At 41.1% G+C, this 25,560-nt stretch overlaps 1 protein-coding gene across 3 annotated transcripts in view; it reads right to left on the bottom strand.

Moving 5' to 3' along the window:
* The window catches only part of PHEX (phosphate regulating endopeptidase X-linked), a 189,429-nt gene that overhangs the window by 139,615 nt on the left and 24,254 nt on the right, over positions 1-25,560 (bottom strand). The window contains exons 1-3 of one of the 3 annotated variants that reach the window (XM_037046229.1): positions 4,730-4,816; positions 3,808-3,894; positions 2,537-2,763 (exon numbers count right to left, since the gene is read on the bottom strand). In XM_037046229.1, the coding sequence (XP_036902124.1) occupies positions 2,537-2,763; positions 3,808-3,817 (237 nt within the window). In that variant the 5' untranslated portion in view covers positions 3,818-3,894; positions 4,730-4,816. Of the gene's footprint in view, positions 1-2,536; positions 2,764-3,807; positions 3,895-4,097; positions 4,187-4,729; positions 4,817-25,560 lie in introns of those variants that run through there. The other 2 variants (XM_037046230.1, XM_037046228.1) reach the window with 2 other exon arrangements.

Below are 25,560 nucleotides of genomic sequence, written 5' to 3' on the forward strand. Positions count from 1 at the left end.
AATCTATCTTTTTTTTCTTGGATATCAACAACTGTTTAAAGGCTCAAAAGAGTGGATCACAACAGCAGATTTTCTCATTTAAATCTGATTCACACATTAAAAATTAAGTCAGCCCTGGCTGGCGTAGCTCAGTGGATTGAGCGCGGGCCTGCGAACCAGACGATCGCGGTTCGATTCCCAGTCAGGGCACATGCCTGGGTTGCAGGCCGGTTCCTTGCAGGCTAACTACCAGCGGGGGACTCACAAAAGGCAACCATACATTGATGTTTCTCTCCTTCTCTCCTTCCCCTCTAAAGATAAATAAATAAATAAAATCTTTAAAAAAATGTTATCTTTAAAAAATAAATAAATAAAATAAAAATTAAGTCAAATTAGCAGTATATAAAATCTAAATAACAAATCAAAATTTAGTAGCACGTTAATAAAAAATTTAATTACATTCCCATATCATTAGTTTATACAATGTTATACTGCTTGGATCTATCTCTACTTTCTTATTTGTCTTAATATAATCTCAAATATTTTCTTTCTTAATATGTAAAATCTGTATAGGATCATAGTTTTCCATGAAAATCCCCTTCATACACAACAAATTATACAAAGGTTAAGTTAAGAGTTAGCAATGTGCCCTGGCTCAGTGGACTGGGCACTGGACTGTGAACCAAAGGGTCACTGGTTCAATTCTTAGTTGGGACACATGCCTGGGTTGTGGGCCAGGTCCCCAGCATGGGGCGTGCAGGAGGCAACCACACATTGATGTTTCTCACCCTCTCTTTCTCCCTCCCTTCCCCTCTCTTTAAAAATAAATAAATAAAATCTTTGAAAAAAAGTTAGCAAGGTTATGAAAAATTCAAGGAAAAATATTGTTTTTGTTTCAAGAGCAAAAAAGATGTTTTCATAACATCCATTTGGTCCATGTGTTCCTAAAATCCTCAAATTATTGTGCTCAATCTTCTTCTCTAATTGGCCCCAAGCCCCAAGTCACAAACCAGCCTGGCTTCATCATAACACAATTCCCAATGTGCCACCATTTCTTCCAAAAATTAAGTAAGGCAGGACCACAAAACACAATATTATGATTAAGATGCTTTGGCTTTCAATTAGATTTGGACCACTTGGAGAACCTTTTGATCTTCAGTCTCACAGGAAAGGAAACTGTGTAGACAATATTAGGAAAGCCAAAGCTTCCCTCTGTTGAAATGAAGTTTAATCTACTTATTATAAAAGTCTCAATGATTCAAATGAAGTTACCAGACTTTTTTAAACCTTCAGATTGTTATGGTTTCTAGGGAACATTTTAAATACACCAAACAGATTGAATAAGGTCTGTCAACTGAATCTCATTAGAAACATACAAAGTCTTGAGGCAAAAGACTTTCTCAAGAGGCCAACATTAGGACACTCTGTTATTTGAGGGTTTTTTTTAAATCCTTGCATCTGAATATTGCGGGGTGAAAATAAAATGTGTTTAGGAAACCCAACACATTGAACTGAAATACGAATTTTTTTCTCCAACTGCAATAAACCTCAGGAAACAAAATAGTAATACACAAAGAAACCTCTGACGAATTATGATACAGCAAAAGGAAAGACAAAGAAATTAGAAAAACTCCATTTCCAAAAGAGTCTGTCGTTGTCATCCTCATGGATTTTGCGATGAGTCACGCAAATATAGGCCACTGAGTGATGATGACTTGGAGTTGCTGTTTCAGTAACACATATATTTAAGTCTTTTACTGTCCCTTAAATCCTCAGTCTTGTTACCTCTTTACATAAAATAGATGCAAACAAGCCCTGGCTGGTGTAGCTCAGTGGATTGAGCACGGGCCTGTGAACCAAAAGATCATGGTTCGATTCCCAGTCAGGGCACATGCCTGGGTTGCAGGCCAGTTCCCAGCAGGGGCCAGTTCCCAGCAGGGGATGCACGAGAAGCAACCACACATTGATGTTTCTCCCCCTCTCTCCTTCCCTTTCCTTGTAAGGATAAATAAATCAAAAAATTAAAAATAAAATAAAATAAATGTAAACACATATAACAAGGTGTGGTTTCCGGCATCGACTTCTGTCATTTCCTGCATGTTTCTATTGAAGCCTGTGACAAATCCTGTGCCATCTCGCCACAGGGGAAAATGAAGTCTAAGTGCACTGAGGGAGGGGAGTTTGGGGTAAGAGAGACTTCTCATGGAGCACAAAGAAGGTCTCCTAGGCAGCCAAAGAAGTTAAAGTTTCTCCTGAGCAGAGAGACCAGTCAATGTCCCTAGAAAGTGGCAGGATCCGAAAGGGAGTGAGAGGCCCAGGGCCCCCGCAGCAGAAATGCACACTTGAAGGGGAAACAAAGACTAGGATAGTGTGTCTCTTTTCGGAAACAGATACCTGATGATTGGAGGGTGTCCCAGTCCCTGAGAGGAAGGCTGAGAAATGGGGCAACCAGGAGGTAGGGACATGCCAAGACTGGTTCGATTTCCCACTAATAGGTGGGTAAGAGTGCAGAGTCAGCAATGACTGAACAAACAAGATGGCCAAGTCCCCACTATACCTTCAAGATGTGTTCATTGGATGCCTTGTCATCAGGGGACACATACAAACGGATGAACACAGAATTGCTGTATTGACCACGAAACGTTGCAAGTGTGTGCAGAAGGCTGAACTTTCTCTCTGACCAAACCCCTTCTGGACCAATATTAGACTCGAGCACAGGCCAGCGAAAAGGTGAATGCCGCAGGATGTGTAGTAATGGCTTGGCATCTGCTTTTTCAATCGCTTCTGAAAGGGAGCAAATATGAAGGGAGAGTTAGAATTGCAAACTGGATCACCAAACTAGAATGTGAGGGTATCTTCTCAAGAGAAAATTCCTGTAAGGCCCCAACTTAACATTTCAGCTGGTACAGAGCGGTGCAGTGGACTGAGCATAAGTGGGCACAGAGCCACATATGAGTCACACTGCAACGTAACTATCTAAAGCTGGTGTTCTCGCCAGGAGAGCAAACTAGGGAACCTGCTGGATGTTCCCTACAATAAAAGATAGTCTCACTACGCTCACCTTGGGCAATGAGCAATGTTCAGCTGGTAATACTCTGCAAGACTAAGGAACAACCCTAACTAAAGGAAACTGCTCAATAAAACCAATCACTCCCCAATAAGTGAATTAATGCCTCGGATTCTTTCATCATCTTTTACTGCCCTCTTCTAGCTAACAAAATAATGTCCCAAGGCCCAAACAAGTCAACACAGAGGTACTGGCTTCTTCCTGCAAGGGCCTTGAGAAAGTGGGCCAGGTAAAAGGACAAGTGTCTCTTAACTTTAATCAGACCCAAGATACTGAGACATACCTGACACCCAACAAAAATGTCTATTAAGCTGGTAGAGAACCAGAAGGAGACTGACCTTCCTATGAATCTGGAATTCCCTAGGCCCCAGTAGGTCATTAGGGGACATAATAACACTTCACGGGCCCTCCCTCCCAGGCTCCTCCTCAGGCCACACCTGGCCTCTGGATTCTGATCTCTGCACCACAAAAGTGGGATTTGTCCTTCTGACCCTACCCAAGTTTCTCATGGAGTAACTGATACCCAAAAGAAGCCATGCCATAGAAATAGGACTATTTTCTCCACCAAGCAAGCAAGAGAACATTAAGAAAGGGCTAGTCAAAATCCAGTTTTTGAGAGTCGTTCCTTTTCCTTAAACAAAACCTTTAAACATTAACAGAATTCTTAGTTCTCATTTTCCTTCAACGATATCTTTAAACATTACAAGAACTCCCAAGAATAAGGGTGGTGAATATGTCATTTATTTGTCTTTATTACTCACTCTCATTCATGCAAGATGAATAAAGGATTTTGGCTTTCTGGATGGCTTCGATGTCCCGCCTTCTACTGATTGATTTCTCCAGAAGTGCTAGGAAGGTTAAGAAAGGATTCATTAGCATCCATCCGCATGTGGAGCTGAGTTGGAGGACATTGATAATCACAGCCTAAGCCTCCAGCCTTCAGCAAATTAAAGGTAAAGACAGGCAACCCTAGAAAAGACACATCTATAAAAGATATGCAGACAACTGAACCGATGCCAAGTTGCTTGAAGCTCAAATAACAGCAATTTACCATTCTTTTCTCAAAGGTTCTCCTAACTCAAAGAAACCAAAAGTTCAATTTCCAACTGAGACTGGACCTTCTGCAGGGGTTAATGTTTCCTGCCACCTACACAAAAGGAAACAGAATTCATTTATTCAAGAACCAAAAATAACTGAATTCTGTTCCTTGTTTTCTGCACCGAGTAATAGTCTCAACGGAGGCAATTTCATCAGGGTCGGGTTTCTTAAGATTTCTTCACAGCCGAGCCTCTCAGGAAGGTCACCTGGAAGAAATTTCCCATTAGAAGTTTCATTCAATGTTGTATAAACATGCTGTGGACATGGAAGAAGTTGTTTAGACAGGAAATGTAGAGGCGAGACTGGGAAGCCTATCCAAATTGCCTGAAAACTTGCCATTTACACATTTGAAGCCCCGACCATTTAAATGAGGCCGTGTGTATAAAACAGTCGCCAGCATAGACCTAACTAAGCCTGCCTGGGAAATGATTTCTATTTATAAAAGTCACTGATGCTATTGTTTGAAGGTGGAAAATGCCAGCTATCACCACTTCATTAAATAAGGAAAGAGGAAAGGCAAACTTCAGTTAAAACCACTCTCCCCACAAAAGACCACCTTGGTTACACTGGAGGGGACCAAATTACCAGCAGGAAGCCAAGACAAAGTATCCCTGCGCGGCACCGTGGCGCTGCCTCCGTTGAGCTATATCTCTTGGTGTCAAGGCATTTGGGGTTATTTCTTTTTTTTAATATATTTTATTGACTATACCATTACAGTTGTTCTATTCCCCCCCTTCATTCCCCTTCACCCTGCACACTCCCTCCCCCACCATTTCCCTCCTTTAGTTTAAGTCCACCTGTCTCAAGTTCTTTAGATTCTATATTTCCCCTACTATTCTTGCCCTCCCCCTATCTATTTTTTGCCTACCGTCTATGCTACTTATTTTCTGTATCTTCTCCCCGCTTCTCCTCCTCCCACTCCCCTGTTGCTAACCCTCCATGTGTTCTTCATTTCTATGGTTCCACTCCCGATCTAGCTGTCCTCTTGGTTTGTTTTTGTTTTAGGTGTGGTTGTTAATAACTGTGAGTTTGCTGTCCTTTCACTGTTCCTATTTTTTATCTTCTTTTTCTTAGGTAAGTCCCTTTAACATTTCATATAATAAGGGCTTGGTGATGATGAACTCCTTGAATTTGATCTTATCTGAGAAGCACTTTATCTGCCCTTCCATTCTAAATGAAAGCTTTGCTGGATAGAGCAGTCTTGGTTGTAGGTCTTTGGATTTCATGACTTGGAATACTTCTTTCCAGCCCCTTCTTGCTTGTAAGATCTCTTTTGAGAAATGTGCTGACAGTCTGATGATGACTGAGTTGCCCCACCCTGGTGAACACCTAGGGCTCCACTCCTCATATGTAACAGGCATGAACAGTCCAAAGCATGGCTCAAGAAGAACTCAAAGCCCCAGAGCCAATAACTCTAAGCGAAAAAGAAATAGCGAACCTCTCAGACACACAGTTCAAAACACTGGTGATCAGGATACTCACAGAACTGGTTGATTTTAGTCACAAATTAGAGGAACATATGAAGGCTAAACTAATTGAAATGAAGGGAGATGCACAGGAAACCAATAGCAATGGAAAGGAAACTGGGACTCAAATCAAGGGAGTGGACCAGAAGGAAGGAAGAAATGATGAAACAGAAAAAAGTGAAGTTACAAGAATTCAAAAAAATGAGGAGAGGCTTAGGAACCTCCAGGACATCTTTAAACATTCCAACATCTGAATTATAGGGGTACCAGAAGGAGAAAAGAAACAGCCATAAGTGGAACACTTATTTGAACAAATAATAAAGGAGAACTTCCCCAGTCTGGCAAAGGAAATAGACTTCCAGGAAATCCAGGAAGCTCAGTGAGTTCCCAAGAAGTTGGGCCCAAGAAGGATCACACCAAGGCACATCATAATTACACTAGCCAAGATTAAAATGATGGTGTTATTTCTGAAACAACCCAGCAGCCTCCAAATGACGGTACAACAGATGCTCCTACAGTACTCCGAATGGCTTCAAAACACAATGTGCAGTGCTAATCAGATTAGGAAACAATGACATAGTTCTGAAGAGGAACTGACTTCTAAACCAGAAGTTCTGTGTTTAAAAAAAAAAAAGCCACCCAGAGCTCCTGTCCAGCTTTTTAAAGCACCTGTATGTCCAACAAGTCTATGTAACTAGATTCAAATAAAGTAAATTGAATTGAATGTGGACATTTTCTATTTAAAATTGCGTATAGTGCTTATTTCTTGTATATTACACACAAATAAAAGGAGGACAACTAGCTTCAAGGATAAAGAACAGAGTTGTTTTTTTTTAAGAAACAGAAAGCTCTATAACCATATCCACATATATTGGATGTGAGGGAGATCTGGCTGCGACATCTGTCACCCCATTGATTGCCAGGGTTCATTGGACTGATCTGCTGGCTAGGCGGGTGTCCCCTTCCTCCCTCACTGATCCATGTGCATTCCTCCCGAAGCTGCGCACTCGGTCGAAGAGGATGACCTTCTCAACTAGAGGAGAGGACCGGTCTTTGGTCAAGGTTATACAAGTAGCTGTGCTCCCCTGCTAGCACCTCCAAACAAGCTCTCAAGGTCCACATATATTTCTACTCAAATCAGATCAGGTGCCTTTCCACCATGTTGCTTCCACAGTCACTGATTGGATTGTCGGGGAGCCACATTTGGAAGTAAACAATCCAAATTTCATTTAGAGATGTGATATTATTCCAGTGTTATAAACACTCCACAGGCTGCAAACATGAAGGCCCCGAGGACCTAAAACAAGCCACAGCAGCAAAACAAGTCAAAGTGTGAAATATCTACCTGCATGTACCCTGAGGTACTCTGTCTCACAAGGAGGAAAAAAGAGGACTGGTATGTGCTAAGTAGGGTAATCCTAAAATGCTAACCATGCTAAATATCAACAATTTATATATGTCAAAATTCTAGCTTCTGTACCAGAATTGGGCTTTAAGAAAAAAAATTCAGCTACCACAGGTTATCTGTCTTACCCTTTCCCTTGTCCTCTTTTGCTCTTCATACCCAAGCAGGCAGGAGAGCATTGCTATGCAGACAGTGATGTGTCAGTCAGTTGGCAGCATCCATTTTATGTACCTCTGTATTTGAATTAGTGGAAAGAGGAGCAAAATCTAGTGTAGGGAGTCATTAATGAACAGAAAACAAAGCCTGCCTGTCAAAGGCAATTACTCCGGTTATTAAAATGTCCCTAAAGCACAGAGGCGGGCTCACAGGTCACCCATACAAGGGCATTCCTGTTATAATCAGTGTTGTTTCATGGGAGATGTCTCATTTCTCTCCCCATCCCACATCTGGGTATTCCAAACCATGTTACAAGAGAAAAGGAAGAACTCCAGTGTATAAAAACCTGTAGTGCACAAACCTCCGACTTTAAAATTGACTTCACCCTGGCTGGCGTAGCTCAGTGGGTTGAGCGCGGGCCTGCGAACCAGACGATCGCGGTTCGATTCCCAGTCAGGGCACATGCCTGGGTTGCAGGCTGGTTCCTTGCAGGCTAACTACCAGCAGGGCACGCACAAAAGGCAACCATACATTGATGTTTCTCCACCTCTCTCTTTCCCCTCTAAAGATAAATGAATAAATAAAATAAAATCTTTAAAAAAATTGACTTCAAAGTGCTTCTGGCTATCAAATCTGAACTTCACGTATATTATGTAAGTATTTTTCCTCATTATGCCCAATCAAAAACAATTTTTTAAAGACAACGTATCCCCATGTCAAGGGGATGAGCTTTCAAATTGCACAGATATGGATTTCAGTTGCAGCTTGCTGATGATACTTTCAAGCCGAAACCTGAGCAAGTTATTCCATCTAATCCTCAGTTTCTCCATCTGTAAATCTGGATAATAACAGTGCCTACCTCCCAGAGTGGTGGTGAGGATCAAACATTTTAATGCACAGAAAGTCCCCATTTCAGTGCCTGGACACATGATAAGTGATCCATCAATGGTGGCTTAAACAGGATTACATGCTGAGTCAGCCCTAGCCAAAATTGTAACTTAAGCTTATTTCTACCGCTTCCTCCATAACTGGTTTTTCCTCTGCCTTTCTTAGGATATTGCAGCCAAAGGCCTTGTGCTAACCCAAGACACTGACACTCTGTGTGTAGGACGACTCCACAAACTGGACCTGCCCTAGCCATGTTACGAAGTCCCATGCTCTCAACACCTCCTCTGCTTTCACAATAGAGGAAATGCTCCATGAAGAGAGAGATTTTGCAGTCAAGGTTAACCTCTGAGAATATTTTGTTCCTCCTGGAAAGGAGGCATTTTCCTTTTTCATGTAAACTTTCTCCATGAAATTTCAGAAAAGTACACTGATCATAATTTGCAGGACTTTCACACAATAAACACACCCACATTATCAACATTATGACCAGAATCCCAGAAGCCCCTTGGGCTCCCTTCTAATCACTAACTGCAATGAAGACAACCAACATCTGCTTTTGTGAAGTGCTTACTCAAGTCTATTTCCCACATTTCTATTGGGTAATCTACCTTTGATTGATTTGTAGAAGTTATTTATATACAAGGTCTGTCCAGAAAGAATACAGCCATGCGCTATGAAAAATAGAGACACTTCTTGAAGAAGATACAAGATACAAGAAACACTGTACATAGGACAGTGATGCCTCAGTCCTATGATGCTTTCAAACTAGGCACCTTGGGACTTCACACAGTCCTCCCAATCATCACCAGCTGCCCTGTCATCTCATTGATGGTCTGAAATCTCTTCCCTTCGAAATGTGATTTTACTTTTGGGAAAAGCCAAAAGTCACAGGGTGCCAAATCTGAGCTGTAGGGGGACTGCATCACCTGGTTGATTTGATGTTTCACCAAAAAACTCTGCATGAGACATGATGCATGAGTGGGCACATTGTTCTGATAAAGCAGCCAATCACCAGTGGCCCAAAGCTGCAGCCTTCTGAATCATCTGAATAGTTTCCACTGGAGACTGTTCAAACTTAACACAAAGTTTGATGCAGATTCACTGCTCTGCTCACTCAGTCATTCTGAATGCAATGGCCACACAGTACACATGCTCACTCAATGGTACTAGTCATCCCCATTGACTAGTACAGTGAAGCTGTCATTGTTTGCACATGCGCATCCCAGTCCACTCTCCTTGGCTGCAGGGTTACACTGATGTTGCGCAAACCGTCCTCATTATGTTAACAATGGCTGCACTTTTTCCAGACAGACCCCATATTCTACACACAAGCCCTTTGTTGAATATTTGTATTGCAAAATCTTATCCCATTCCATTGACTTCATTTTCCTAATGTATCATGTGATAAACCAAAAGTCTTTATCTTAGTGTAGCCCAATTTGCCCATTTATTTTCCTTCTATGATTAGCATATTTTGTGTCCTCTTTAAGAAATCTTTGCCTGCCCTAAGGTCATAAAGACATTCTTTCATGCTTCCCCCTAGAATCCTTATTTTTTCAGCCCATGTAAAATTTGCTTTTTTCCTACAGTGTGCACAGCCATGCCTTTGTAACATAAGCCTGGCCTCATGGGTGAATCATGTGAGAATTTTAATGAAGAGAGTACTTTCAGTCACTGGGCCTCAATTATTATCACCAAAAATACTTTTGGTGCATAAAATTGGCATTAAGAATGGCTATTTTCTATTAGATTGAGTAGCCTTTGAGGCAGAGACTGGGTCACGTTCATCTTTGAACACCCAGGGCCTAATGCTTAGCATGGCTGATGCTCGATGCACACTTGCCGAGTTGAATTTTTTACAAGACAGTTTTGAATCAGACTGAAAAGGAACTGTGAGAAGTTACACTGACTTCTTTTGTTATTTCTTTTTATAATGAGCAATGTTCTGATTATGCTAACATCCATAATCTCCTTTTCTCACATTTTAGTCCCTGTATCATACAATGAAATACAAGACACCATGTGTTTTCATGAACAACAGTTTTTAAGATACCTAAGTTTCATTTTACCGATGGTCTCAGCTAATCATCCACTTCTACTTTATTCCTAGGCTGGGAGCAGGGGATTCTTAGTATGCGACTTCCTTAAGCGCAGAAGCCAGACAGGACTGTCAATTCTACTCACTCAATTCACTTCTCCTGCTCAGAGGAGCCCTTTATTTAGAGCTCTGGAATAGGAAAAGAGAATTCTCAAGGAAGAAGAATGAGACTCCTAAGGACTTGGCACTCCCCTGGTAACTCAAGAGCTCAGACAGACAATTGAAGTTTGTGCAATATTTAGGGCCTTCCCACTACTACTGTTTTCAAAAACCCCACACACACTTTGCCCTGGCCATGTGGCTCAGTTCGTTAGAGCATCCTCCCATTATGGAAAGACGGCGGGTTTGATTCCCAGTCAGAGCACATACATAGATTGTGAGTTTGGTCCCTGGTCCAGGTGTGTATAAGAGGCAACCAACTGATGTTTCTCTCTCACATCAATGTTTCTCTCCCTTCCTCTCTCCCTAAAATCAATGGGAAAAAAATGTCCCTACATGAGACTTAAAAAAAAACTCCACATGCACAAAGTTTTAGGCATTTGAGCAAACACCTACCAAGAACCTCAATGTTGAGCTGATGCCACTTTAACGAGATGGCTCAAGAACACAGAATTGTTTCAGCACTCATTCCTTTGTGTTCATTCCCTGACCCTGCACCCTTTCTATGTACCTGTTCTGAAGGGAATCCTCTGAGCTGCGGCTGCTTGCCTCATTTGCCTAACAGAAACAATAACTGCAATCTAAAACCTTTATGTCCATTGCCATCAAGGTGAATTCCATACTTCACGTAAACTATACCAAGATTTCTCCCTTAGAAATCAGGGACAGTGTCCTGTTAACTCTAGTGAGAGAAAGAACACAAAAAATAACAACTCTGGAAAACCAAATCTACACTTTAAGGGAAGGTGCACCCTTCCACACCTACATAATGAACAGAAAGCTCTCTAGACATATATATTTTTTAAACCTATCATAGCATGAGCCTGGCTTCTCCTTTGGTGGTACTTAAAAACCACCTTCGGATGGTCCATGCTTGAATGTCACCTCTAATCTTACTATTTTTAGTCCTTGTTGATTTTCCAGGCCACAGACTTCAATTTTGTTTCCAAGCTCCTTTGTTTGTTTACCATACTGAAAATTTTCATTTTTCTAGCTCACACTGCATGGGTATTAAACTCATATGCAGTTAAACCTAGAGACTCTAAATCAGCTTGCAAAGCCCATTGTTATTCTCATTAAATAAAATTCAAGTTAACTAAGTCATGGTCTGTGGATTCCATAACCCTCATGTTTTCACATGAATTGTGTGACACTCGACTCTGCCGTTCCTAGGCCCCACAGCCGGTCAAGCATGGGATTAACCGAGGCTGTCTGACATACTGAAAAGACAATAAAAGCTGATATTGCTCATGCTTCTGAAAAACTCCCACCTAAGTATAAGGAGAGAAACTGTCAGAATGCTTTTCTCTGTTCATTTTTTATGATCACCTTATAAATGATAATTGCTGGTTGGCATCAGCCTAAGAAAAAGGGGCAGAGATTATTTCAGGGGAATCAGAAACCTCTAATGCATCAATCTAAATCATAGGTTACCAAATAACATAAAAATGTCCCACTTTTAGCACAAAAGACCTCTTTGTCCATAATGAAACCAATTTTGTAAAACTTCCAGACACCACGAAATTCTAATAGAAGATAACTCTTTTATTATCTTCACTTATAAGAGAAGTTATAAGGATTAAACTTATCAGGGTTACACGTCCAAATAATTTAAATTAAATTTTAACATTACTCTTTGATAGCATAGTATTACGATGAATCTGCCAATATGATATTTTAACTCATAAAATTAGCCTTCCTACTTGGATAATTTGTATCTGAGATAATTCAATGTAAGGCCTGTGCTGAACTCAAAGTCATTAAAATCCACCTTCAGTTCTTTTCCTATAATAAAAACCCTAATTACATTTTCCTTCCTCCTATTACTACCATCTTAACATTAAGGAAAAGACCATATATGGTTATATGCTCCCTGCGGCAGTCCTTCCTGAGCTGTCCTTGGACATCCAAGGACCCCAGGGTGACAGCATTCATTTATTAAGTACCTGCTCTGAGCCAAGTGTATGGCCTCAATTAATCCCTGACCAACCCTAACAGGCACGTATGATTAACCCCATTCTATAGGTGAGAAACCTGGAAGAACTTATCCAAGGAAACTCAGCTAGGAAAGGTTAGAGCTTGGATTTGGACACAGGTCTCTAACTCCTGTTCATTCCACCAGCAGGCAGCCAGTAAAATTCCACACGTTGCCTTCCTGTGTGAGAACTAGGCCCCAAGCAGCGGCACCGGAGGCAGCACTGCCCGTGTGGACGTTCCTGACACATCTCTCAATCCTAAAGGAGAGAAAAGTCTTCCCTGCTTACATAGAAGACTTGTTTTCCAAAAGCAAACCAAGAGGACAGCTAGATCAGGAGTGGAACCATAGAAATGAAGAACACATGGAGGGTTAGCAAGAGGGGAGTGGGAGGAGGAGAAGGGGGGAGAAGGTACAGAGAATAAGTAGCATAGACAGTAGGTAGAAAATAGATAGGGGGAGGGCAAGAATAGTGGGGGAAATATAGAATCTAAAGAACTTGAGACACGTGGTTATAAACTAAGGGGGGGAGAATGGTGGGGGAGGGAGGGTGTGGGTGGAGGGGAATGAAGGGGGGAATAGAACAACTGTAATGGTATAATCAATAAAATATATATATATTTTTTTAAAAAAGACTTGTTTTCTAAAGTGGTGGAATGACTGTGCTGAGCCATCTCACTCCTGTGCCCTGTCACCCTACTTGTGACCACAGACACACACTCCTGAGACACCTAGCTAGAGATGGGAGGCCTGGTAAGGCCTCTAGAAGAGAACAGTTAGCTGGTCCCTAATGCTGGACTTCACATTAGGACCTAGTCCAGACCAGTGGTTCCCCAGCTCAAGCGTGCAGCATCAGTATCATTGAAAGGGCTTGTTAAACAGTGTTGGGTCTTTTCCACCCGAGTATCTGACTCCACAGATCTGGGTGGGGCCCAGAAATTTGTATTTGCCAACAAATTCCTAGGTCATGGCAATGCTGTAGGCCCAGGGAACACATTTTGAGAACCCCTACTTCAAGCCAACAGTACTCACCAGCCCTTCTTCTGTCCCCATCTTCATTGAAGTGTAGTTGACAATTACCAGCACTCCTTCAGGCCTGTGATCCCAGGACAGGTCATGAGCCCACATTCCCTCCTCCCCCATCGTCCACCCAAACCCCAAGTCAAATGAGGAGCCTTTGTCTTATCTTTTCTGCTTTCACTCTTCAGCTCCACTTCTTCAAGGATATCACTACTCTGTTTTACTCTGGAACACTCTCTTTACATTGGCCCATTTAGGTATAAGTTAGTGAGTGTCTGAGTTCTGCAAAACCAGTGTTACAACGTTCCCTACTTTTGGTTGAATTTATTAGGGATAACATGAGTTAATAATGTAGGTTTCAGGTGTCCACTTCTATGATACATCATCTGATTACTGCATCATGTACTCACCACACAAACTCTAGTCTCCTTCCATCACCATGTATTTGGCCCACTTTACCCTCTTAACCCTCCCTCTCCCCCGCTCGCCTGCCCTTCTGGTAACCACCATACTGTTGTCTCTGTCTATGATTTTGGTTGGTTGGTTTGGTTAGATTGTGCTTTCAAAAATGATGAAATATTGCTGTGTGCAATGACATGGATGGATCTCAAGAGTTTCATGCTGAGTGAAATAAGTCAAATGGAAAAAAGTATTCCAAGTCATGAAAGGCAAGGACCTCCATCTAAGATGACTCTATCCAGCAAAGCTATCATTTAGAATGGAAGGGCAGATAAAGTGCTTCTCAGATAAGGTCAAATTAAAGAAGTTCATCATCACCAAGCCCTTATTATATGAAATGTTAAAGGGACTCATCTAAGAAAAAGAAGAAGACCAAAACTATAAACTGTATGGGGAAGTGAGGCCGAGAAGGCTGGGGTAGTGGGGAAGAATGGGGGGAAAAGGCAGAAAACTGTACTTGAACAACAATTTTAAAAAAAGAATCAACCAATGATTCTTGTATGTGAATAAGTGAAACAATAAATAAATAAGTGGAACAGTAAAAAAAAAACTATGAACTCTAAAGTGACAACAAACTCACAAAAACTTAACCTAAAAAAAAAAAACAAAGGAAACAACTAGAACAGGAACAGAATCACAGAAATGGACATCACATAGAGGGTTATCAGCAGGGAAGGGGAGGGGGGAGAATGGCGGAAAAGGTACAGGGAATAAGTAGCATAAATGGTAGGTACAAAGTAGGCAGGGAGAGGTCAAGAATAGTACAGGAAATGCAGAAGCCAAAGAACGTACATGCACAACCCATGCACATGAACTAAGGTGGTGCAGGGGATGCTGGTGGGAGGGGGGGTGCAGGGCAAAGGGGGAGAGAGAGGAGAAAAAAACAGGACAACTGTAATAGCACGATCAAAAAATATTTTTTTTAAAATAAAAGACAAGAACCATATGATTTCACTCATGCGTGGGATATAAAAAAGTTCTTTACCTTCCTCAGAGACAAAATGCAATAGAGATTTGAGAAGACAGTCAATCCACTAGTTCAAGAGGAGAAAAACTCAGCACTGTGCCAGGAAGACTCCCAAAGTCTTTCCCAAAGTGAAAAAAACAACAACAACAACACAAGGCAGCTATTTTCTACTCCAACTCACACCACACCCTATGAGGAAGAAGAGTGGGATAAATAAATCCCTAAAATCCTAAAAAATCTGAGCTTCAGACTTTACAATTCCTCCCCTCATCTATGACAGCAGCATCAAAATACTGTAAACATACGTTTAAAAAGCCACTTCCCAACTAACCCGTTTTCACGCCCACCTTCCACGAGGAGGTGAGAGCAGCAAAGGTTCTATTCTTAGCTGTTCAAACCACAATGTGTGGTCAAGGGAGGCTGTCCCTCTAAAACTGAGTTTCTGACAGTGAGGGACTAGGAGCTGGACTCGCTTTCCTTCTCTATCCAGAATCTTCTCCTCCAAAAGAGGGAAAGCAAGGCCCTGGCTGGTGTAGCTCAGTGGATTGAGCGCAGGCCTGCAAACCACACAATCGTGGTTCGATTCCTAGTCAGGGCACATGCCTGGGTTGCAGGCCAGTTCCCGGCAGGGGGCTCACGAGAGTCAACCATACAGTGATATTTCTCTCCTTCTCTCCTTCCCTTCCTCTCTAAAGATAAATAAATAAAATATCTAAAAAAAAAAGAGGGAAAGCAAAAGCGCCTTTGACACAAGTGAAAGACCCAAAGGAGGAAAAGGGCTGCTGAGTTGCGAACTCACTTCCACACCCACTGGCTGCTGCTGTGGCTGCCGTAATGGCTTCTGCTGGGTGACTTGGCACAGCACCTTTCTGACTTCAACGAAACCAGGAGCTACAGAGAAGACACAACGACCCCTCACTGCTGCACTGAGGAGAAAAGAAAGAAAAAGATGCCAAATAATGCTTGGGGGTTTCTGTAACAAGGAAGACAAACCTTTGTCTGGACCAAGCTAGAAAACAGAACAGCATGATGGGGCCTTCTGAACCGGTCTCCATATATCAACTCCTTCCTCCAAGCCATTCTCCACATGCAGCCAGTGTACTATGGAAAAACACATCACTCATCGAGCCCCTAGCCGTGACATTTACAAATGGCTTCCCATTGTCCAAGCACAGAGGCTAAAATTTTTACATGACCTACCAGGTCTGCATGCTCTGCTCCCCTCCCTTTCTTTTCAGTTTTGTCTCTTGTACCTTTTCCCTTACAATTCTAAGCTCCAATCACACTGGCTTCTTGGGTTTCCTCAAAGGCACCAGAGCCTCTGCTCATGTAGCTCTTTCCGCCTGGGTTAAAATGGGAGACATTTGAAATGTTAGACCCATAATCTGTGGGGGACAAATTATATGGCTGGACCAGTTTGGGCAACTCACATAATTTCCTTGACCTTCGCTTCCTCGGATGTAGGGCAAAGACAGAAATAAACAATGATGGCCGACATCACAGAATTAAAGTGAGGGACCATAGAGAAAACAAATGATTTGCTAAAGGAACGAAATTAGTAACAGAAAACATTTGGGCCTTGGGGAAGTGGATTTATGAATTCAGAATAGAAAGCAGGTAGTAGAAGCAGTTTGATTTGTACCTGAATTTAAATGAGCACCACAGGAAGTCTCCGGTTAGTGACGTGGGCAAACTTGTGAGAACACTAGCACATATTTGTGTGTGTGTGTGTGTGCACACACATGCACCTCTCTCTCTAGCTCATCATTATAAGCTCCCACATTTATCCTAATTGTTGGTGAAAATAAAATTGCCTTCTCATTTTATGAAAAGTCCATGCATGTTTTCAAATGTATCTCTCACTGTGCAAATATCAACACCAATGAGGCTCTCCAAACATACATGTCTTGTTTGTGACAAGCTATTATCTAACCAGCATATAATTAATTTTCCTGTTATGGGTAGTACCTTTTTTACATGGAATGTTCTCTTGACACTTTAAAGCAAATAGTCCTTCATTACTAATTCATTAGCCATTCACACAGATGCTATTAATCACAATAAATTAATGTGGTTTTAATGGGTAGGTTATTAATCTGCAATTATAAAAGATTTTCTAATAAATTCAAGTTGCCCACATGTTTTGAGGAGGAAGGCAAGGGAAAATGAAATGAACGAGCCTTTCAGAAAACAAATTAAGGGGAGAAATATTTCTCCCTGTATCATAACATAGGACATACAAAATTCCTTTTTAGCCTAAGAATCTTTGTAGTGACCCAATACAGTGACATTTATAATAATCAGGTCTTCATTGAAATAATAATAGGAATGGAGGAAAAACTAAAGCACATGTACTCTAGGAAGGTGTTGAATTTCTTCAGTGATATACCGTGTCCTTAGATGTAGTAAGGCCTGGCTACTCAATGTGTGGTCCTCAGAACAGTAGGGTGGGCATGACCTGAGGACCTGCTAGAAATGCAGACTCTCAGGTCCCTTCTCAGACCTACTAAATCAGAATCTACATTTTAACAATATTCTCAGGTTATTCATACACACTTTAAAGGTTGGGAAAAACAGAATTAAAGCACATCTTTAGCCCTGGCTAGTGTAGCTCACTGGATTGAACACCAGCCTGCAAATCAAAGGGTCCCTGGTTCGATTCCCAGTCAGGGCACATGCCTGGGTTGTGGGCCAGGCCCCCAGCTGGGTGTGCACAAGAGGCAACCACACACTGATGTTTCCCTCCCTCTCTTTCTCCCGGTGTTCCCCTCTCTAAAAATAAATAAATAAACTCTTTTTTTTAAAGCACAGCTTTATAGCCGAAAATTTGAACGGAAGAAGGAAGTGGAGGCATGTTGCTTATACACCATTGGACATTAAAGCCTAAGTATGCTGAGCAGGGACCATCACACAAATCTCATCGAAATTCTTTAGAGCATGTAAATAAGGTGGATGTGACAACTCGGGGGACTGCCTCATCGAAAATACAATTTACATACCATATTTCATCAATTCTAAGAAGCACATTTTCCACATCTGAACACCTATGACATTGGAATCCATCTTAAAACTGTCAGCCAGCGACAGGCACGATGTAGTGGCCGTTGCCTGCCCATGCGTGAACTTTATCTAGCAGTTCTTACAGTTATAGCACCTCAGATGAACTGGTTGCATGACTAGTAAGTTGTCACTTAAAATATTTGCAGAAAGACTTCACCATGGTTTGGCAATGAAATGAGATCTTACTGCACATCCAAAGAGGCAGCCTTAGAGGAAAATCCCTGAAAATATTGGGCGAATCACTGCTGTTGTTGATGGAAGGAGGATAGTATTTGGTGAGGAAAAAAGCACTGATGATTTAAAATAAAAAAAGACCGAACAACTTTTAGGAATACCTTCACCAATCTCTTTCACTTGCACTTTCCATTTTAATCACATTATTATATATGATAAACATTAATGTCTAAGTCTAAAGGACCCTTTGAATGAAAATCTAAAAAAAAACATCTCAAGTGATAGGGAAGCATTATGCCATAGCTTCGTCTTTATTAGCACACGTGAACTAATGGTACATCTTAGAGTCAGCAGTATTTTTGATTTGATGAAAGGTGGTATTGACTTAGTTAAGGCTCTGGACCACTCAGCAGTGTTCATGTGTTCTCTGGCTTAATTTTAAGTCAAATACAATTAACCAAGAAAACTGCATGTAACTATAGTTTTACCACTAGAGAAGACCAAGGTTTGTTTTTTTTTTTCACTCTGGGAAATAATGTGCCTGGAATAGTTAAAGCTGTGTTTGGATTTAAATAAAAGAAGACATTGTAAAAATTATTCCAAAGTACTCCCAAAGCATTTTAAGGACACCGGAACCTCCGGGCGAGATGAGACATCTAAATTCCTGAGTATCAGGTTTCACCTCCAGGTCTCAGGGGCAGAAACACAAGTTTGGCCAAGTGGAAAGGTGGTGTGAGGCCTCTGGCAAGAGCAGCTTCGTGGGCGTCCTGCCACACCGTGGGCTGTGCAGCCTTCAGACCTCAGCCGAAGCCACAATTGCCTCCTTTCCTCACCCAGCACTTCCCACGCACTCCCCACTAGACATGTTTCATTCTGGCAACAACCTGCAGCTTTCAAACCCCAAGTTCCTCTTCTCCACAGTTCCGAGGTTCCGGACGGACACCAATACCTTTGCCCTTCATTAAAATAATAGAATTTTATGTCTTAATTTATCTGCACTGGAGTGTGTAGATCAAGCAGGGGAAAGAAATCTTTTCTTTTCGCACATTATCTGGGGACTTGGCCAAAATGTTGGGGAAATGTAAATTGAGAGAAAGTAATAAATTAGCTAGGGCATTACCTAGCATTCTTTGATGTCAACTAGAAAAGCATATTGCCAGAGTGGTTATTCTGAATGATTCTCATTTCAGAGAACTCACAGAATCTTCTCCAATGGATGGTGGCTACAGGTCACTAGATTAGTTTTGACATTGGCCTTGAATAGGTTTTCGACCTTGGCCGACCATTAGAATTGCCTGGGGGAGGTGGTTGCTAAAAATCCGGAAGCCCAGGCCACACCCCAGACCCATTAAGTCAGAACCTCTGAGGACGAGACCCAGGTGTCTATATTTTTAACACTCCCCAGTGAGTGCACTATGCAGCCAAGGTTAGGAGCACTGCTCTAGAACTGCCCTGTCCAGTACAGAAGCCAGTGGTCGCACTGGGGCTATCAAGTGCTTGAAATGTGATTGCTCCACATGGAGATGTGTTGCAAGTATGAGTACCGGATTTCAAAGACTTAGTAAAAAAAAAGAAAGAATGTAAAATGCCTTGTGGAAAAGTTTTTATATTGATGACGTGAAACAGCAATATCTTGGATGTGCTGGGTTAGATGAAAGAAATAAGTTTACCTGTTCCCTTTTGACTTTTTTAATGTGGCTGTTAGAAAATGTGGAAAATTACATGTAACTTACATTTGTGACTCACATTACACATCTATTGGACAACGCTGCTCTGGAAGTGCTTTTCTAGATCACTAGCTGCAAGAATATTTAGTGAATGGCGCAAATGCTTTATGCCTCAGCTTCCATAAGTGTAAAATGGAATAAATCATCTTCCCAGTTTTCAGGGATTTTACCAGGCATTAAGGGTCAACCCGTGTGAATTCTATCCTAGCTCCATTACCTACTAGTTGTGTGATCTTGGGCTGGCTATTGTATGGCTCAGTGCCTTTATTTCCTCTTTTGCAACGTGTGGATAAATCTTACATCTTATAGGTTTATTGGGAGCAGTTCAGTTTAGCGAGTTCGACAGATAGTAACTAAAAGTGTCATTAAATAAGGTCACCTCTCTATAAAGCACCTGGCCTGTTAGGCTCTACTCTGTGCAATACACTGATTTATGAATGTTCTTTGAAATCTTTTAAAGACTCACTTCACAGCAATGAGTAGAAACACCCCATTAGAAGTAAATTGGGGGAGAAATGGGGATTGTGTCACATTGCAAAGATGCTCAACCCATCCACAACTTTAAGTTGCATGTAAAAATTTCTCAGAATTCAAGGTGCGACCACAGCTCATCCCATCGTGGAATTCGGAAGTACAAGGATAAAAGTGTCCATTCTGTCTGGCCACACATTTTTGTATGCAACCAACTTTTAAATTTTTCTAGTGCCCAAGGTTTGCCATTGACCAATCCGGAGTATAGTAAAGGTAAAGAACTGACCCATTTCTCTAACATGCAGGTTCCAATTCAAGTCCCAGGAAATGTGAGTCATCTGTTTCTGGGAGGAAATCTGGATGACCCTTGGAAATATCCCATATTCTCACCTCCATTATTTTTCTAGCTTCTGGCAACCAACAGCAGGAATACATGGGGCCTTAGGGGAACTTCAGGAGTCATTCCCACTGAAGCTCACATGGGTTTAGCTCTGAAAAATCCTCTGCTAGGATTTTTCTTCCCTTCGCAAACAGTCCTCCTCTTTCAGGAAGTGGCTTTTCAAAAACAAGCAGTCCTTGTACTAGACTTATCAGGGGGATCACTTCATACTGTATATAAATGGCTAATTGTTATGCTGTGTGCCTGAAACTAATATAATGTTGTATGTCAACTGTAATTGAAAAATAAATTTAAAAACTACGCCACCCCTCTAAACAACTGCAAAGTCAAATATACTTACACACACCGACCATGCAAAATGGGGCCAGGGTGCAGGCAGGCTAAGAAGTGTCACTGTAGGAGTGCATGTGTGCTTCTCAGGATGCACATATCCTGTGTCATTAACCATGCCAGAGAACTTATATTTAGTCAAAAGAATCTAAATTTAGTTGACAATCTTCTAAAGTAAAATGTGTTTCTCCCCACAACATTCAAGCTAACTAGCAAAAAAGTTTTCATGTGTTGCAGTATTTTTTAAAGATTCTATTTATTTATTTTTTGAGAGAGGGCAAGGAAGGGAGAAAAAGAGAGAGAAACATCAATGTGTGGTTGCCTCTCATGTGTCCCCCACTGGGGACCTGGCCCACAACCCAGGCATGTGCTCTGACTGGGAACCGAACTGGCAATCCTTTGGTTCGCAGCCCACACTCAATCCACTGAGCTACACCAGCCAGGGCTACATGTTGCAATACTTACACTACAAAAGTGCCCCCCTCATCTACTTTTCCACTCCTTTTTTTCAGTCAATATTTCAATACATAGCATTTCCAGGCTGTCAGTCCACTTCTCAGAAACCTCAGCATTCCCCGTTGCACGTCAAAATCTCAGACACGGATGTCAACATTCTTCATCTGCCCATCTCACTACCATCTCTCACCAATAGCCCTGGTCATTCCTCCCAACAAAGCCAAGTTATATTGATTCGGTCTTCTCCCTGGAACTTCACTCACGGAACCTGCAGTTGCATATTCCCTTTCTTACCCCTACCCTTCCAAGTTCAACCAAGAGTCCCTGTCTTCAAGATCAGATAAGGAACAAGGTCTTTCATCTACCATATAACGTGCTTATGAATAAAGAATCTACTTGGTATATTACTATTTTCAATCGTTTGCACTGTTTGCACATATCTGTTCATTACACCACAGCAAAAGCTCTATCATCTCTAGTTGGGCACTGACCTTTTAACTGTTTTCATGATAGGTATGTGGCAACATTCAGTCATTTAATCTATAAATATATTTATTCCATGGTTTAAGTAATCCCCTAAAGCTGACACTTAATCAGTTCAAGCCTTGGCATGGGCACAAATCTCCAAACACAAGTCTTTGGTTCCATCTACTATCCTTATAAACACAAATGAACTATCAGTAATGTATTAACTGTCAGTCACGTGCCCATCATCCAGGGATTCTAGACAGTGGGCTGTTCACAGATTTGGGTACGAGTGGACACACAGGGTCACATAATAGCCAACTGAGCTCAAAACACCTAAATTAGGATGCATCAAAAGGCTGGAATTAAATAAAACTACACCTTCTTGAGGCCTGCCCCAGCAATCTTTACATAGGCAAGGGTTCTTAATCTTATCTGTGCCACACTTCCCCTGGGCAGGCTCTTAAAAGCTACAGACCATTCTCAGAATAATGTTTACAAGCACATAAGATAAGGAACAAAAATCTACAAGGAAACCTGTTATTCAGAAAGGCAGTTAACAAAACAGTGGTTTTACTGTTTGACATCATAATATTTGTGATACTTCATTAACTCATTCAATAAGATCCAGTTTGGGCCTAGCCACGACTATGATTTTGAAGGGGTGATGTATGCAAATAATATGTCAAGATACCTGTAACGTGCATATTGAGAGAGAAAATAATGATGACTTGCATTGATAACAAAGTCACAGCTAATAATACAAGTTTGTTGCCTAGGTTCAAATAAAAAAAAGTTAAAGTTCTGTCAGAGATGAGTAGAACTAGAGAGAAGACAGACAGGGGGGAGGACAATATGCAAAAGGGAGAAGAACAAGGAACAAGGAAGTCAGCGCAAAACAAAGATTTTCAGGTAGCCAGAACTTCCACAAAGGACATTAAAAGGGCAATAAAATACAGAGGGACTAGAGATAGCAATGGGGGATTTTTTTAACAAAGGTGACCTCTGCCCCTTCTCTATCACTGAAATATATTTGAGTTCATTGCCAGATAACTCACCTTTCTAATGGCCTCTTCAGGGCCCTAGACCAGCACTGTCTCAGAGAAATATTATCAGAGCCACAGATGGAATGTTTCATTTTCTTGTAGCTGCATTTCAGTAAGTTAAAAAGGTGAGATCATATTGAATAATATATTGTATTTAATGCAATATACCTCAAAATATTCTCATCTCAATAGGTAATTGATGAAATAAATGAATTAGGTATTCCATGTATATTTAAACTCTTTGAAATTTGATGTATATTTTATTAAGACTTACAGCACATCTCAATTCCAGCCAGCTGTATTCCAAGTGCTCAAAGACACATGTGGCTAGCAACTACCATACCTAAACTGTGCAGCTCTATAGTCTTGATTACAGTATGTACTGAAACATTTCGTGATGTGCAGATTTTTAATGTGCACAAGGATGATCTTGGGAACGTTGTTAATCTCTGCACTTCTGCACCTTCTTGTATCTAGCGTGATGCCTCTGCTAGATGTGAATGAGAAAGTATAAATTCTGGTTACTATAGGCACCAATCTTATGACCAAACAGCCTTACAAAGAAGTACAAGACAGCAGAGGTCAGAGTAAAGAGAAAGAAATGTGAGCCTTCATGACATAGATCAGCTGCTGGATCAACCCTTACCTAAAGCCCACATATTATTAGACATGTTGGTTCCATGAGCCAGCAAAGTTTCTTTATTGTTTAAGCCAGTTTGAGTTGGGGGTTCTGTCACTTGTGACTGAAAGCAGTGGGTGCCAGGAAAAAGTAAATGCTTAGTAAACAATCTTCAGTTCACAGATTAATTAATACAGTCACAATGCTGTGCACTTCAATCTATTTAAAGTGAATGCACTTCCTCAAAATTAAAGAGTACACAACTCAGAATGAAAAGGTCTGGTTCTTATCAAGCATACTTATGTGTAATATTAACCACTCTGACAGAATAGCTACATAAAAGCCATAGGGGATAAGATCAGAACTTAAACTCAAATGCTTAGAACACATAAGAGTCACAAAGTAAGACAAAGAGACATACTGGGGGTGGAAAAAAAAACACAAGGAAACTGTGAAAACTACCAGAACACAAGCTTTTACACGAGGTGGCCATTCTCATGGCCTCTTTATTTCCTTCACCCATTCAGAAAGAGAACATATCTTAGAGCTACATGAACATTTTTCACTGCTTTCCCAAATTTCATTTCTGTATTTGAAGTGAATGTCTCCTGAGTATCTCTAAACCTTTTTAATTTGACAGCTTCTTCCCCCTCCTCACACTCCATGCATTGCCACCCCCATCCAAGCTCAAATGGTGGGTCGAGATTAGGAGAAAAGGAAGCAACAAAACCAACAAACTTTTCAAGTAAAATCATTCCATTTCACATTCTGCAAGTCCTCTCTACACAGGCGCAAGTCTTCATGCAGCACCCCTCAGTGCATACGGGACTGATGGTGACATGTGTATACGCTAGCAATCTGTTGCTTCCTGGGTGGCCACATGAATAGGAGCCAGCATAGTCAGAAAAATAGAACTCTTCTCCGACTGGGCACACCCGGTTTATATAGCAGATTATTGAGATTTACAGGGCCTGAGTTTTCATCAGGAGTAAAAAGTCCACTGCGATGGCTGGGTACTCCCTAGCACTTCCCCACCACACCCCCATTTTGGTTTTTACTAGTCTGACATCATTTGTTTCAAAAAACTTAATGATATCAAGGCTCAGCTTGGTATTACATTACGTTATGTTCATGATATGAGGAAAACAACAGTTAACTCTTTATTCAATAATCTGATCTTCCTAATTATCAAATGACTTTACAGGAGCTGAACTGAAGTTTTCAGTTGTCTCTTATCTGTAAAAGTTGATTTGGCTAGAATTATTTGCAGGACCAAAAAAAAAAAAAAACAACCCAAGAATATAGAGTGTTATTTAATTACAAGAACCATTTGAAGCTAAGCCAGCCGGTTATTTACAAATAAAGAACTGATCTATGAATCACCATCATCTTTCTCTGCTCATTAATGCATAAACCCTACTTCATCTCATTGTTCTGCTGGTGCTGTCTGTTTGAACAGAATAATATGCTGCATTCTTTATAAAATATTGGCAAAGATTGCCATTCCATAATAGAGATGAGCTGGCCCTACCTTCAGTCATCTGTCTTTTGTTTGACACAAGTGTTCTATCTCACTCATTGCCTCATGTTTCATAAGTGCTCATTTGCGAAATTTTCATCTGCTCGTTCATAAGCAACGCATGCTATGTCATCTCCGTGGTCACATGAAGACAAATTTGAGAGGCTTCGTAGGAAGGAGATTTGAAGACATTCAAACACATGACTACATGCAGCCTTTTTAAAATAAAATCCTGCTTCTTGAAGAAAACAAGAAATGATTTTGTTTTCCAAGTAGAAATCTGAGTCTTATATGCCATGGAAAGAAAAAAATTCACAAAGCCAGGTTGCTGACTTCAATAGAGGGCAATTTTTCATCACCCAGGTCTGTCAAAACCACTTTATTCCACAAATTGGATAGCCATATCTGTGTGTTCTCTATCAGCCATAAGAAAATGGTTTTCTTTTGATTGGTAGTATTGGGTTTTATTTTGGGGTTTTTTGTCTTTTTTTCTGTTTGGGGGGGTAGTTTTGGATGTTTTCTTTATCAAGGGTGAGAGGAAATAGCTAGACAATAG

The sequence above is a fragment of the Sturnira hondurensis genome, unplaced genomic scaffold, assembly GCF_014824575.4.
Source record: "Sturnira hondurensis isolate 20B ecotype Veracruz unplaced genomic scaffold, ASM1482457v3 Scaffold0005220, whole genome shotgun sequence".
In the NCBI taxonomy this organism is placed as follows: Eukaryota; Metazoa; Chordata; class Mammalia; order Chiroptera; family Phyllostomidae; genus Sturnira; species Sturnira hondurensis.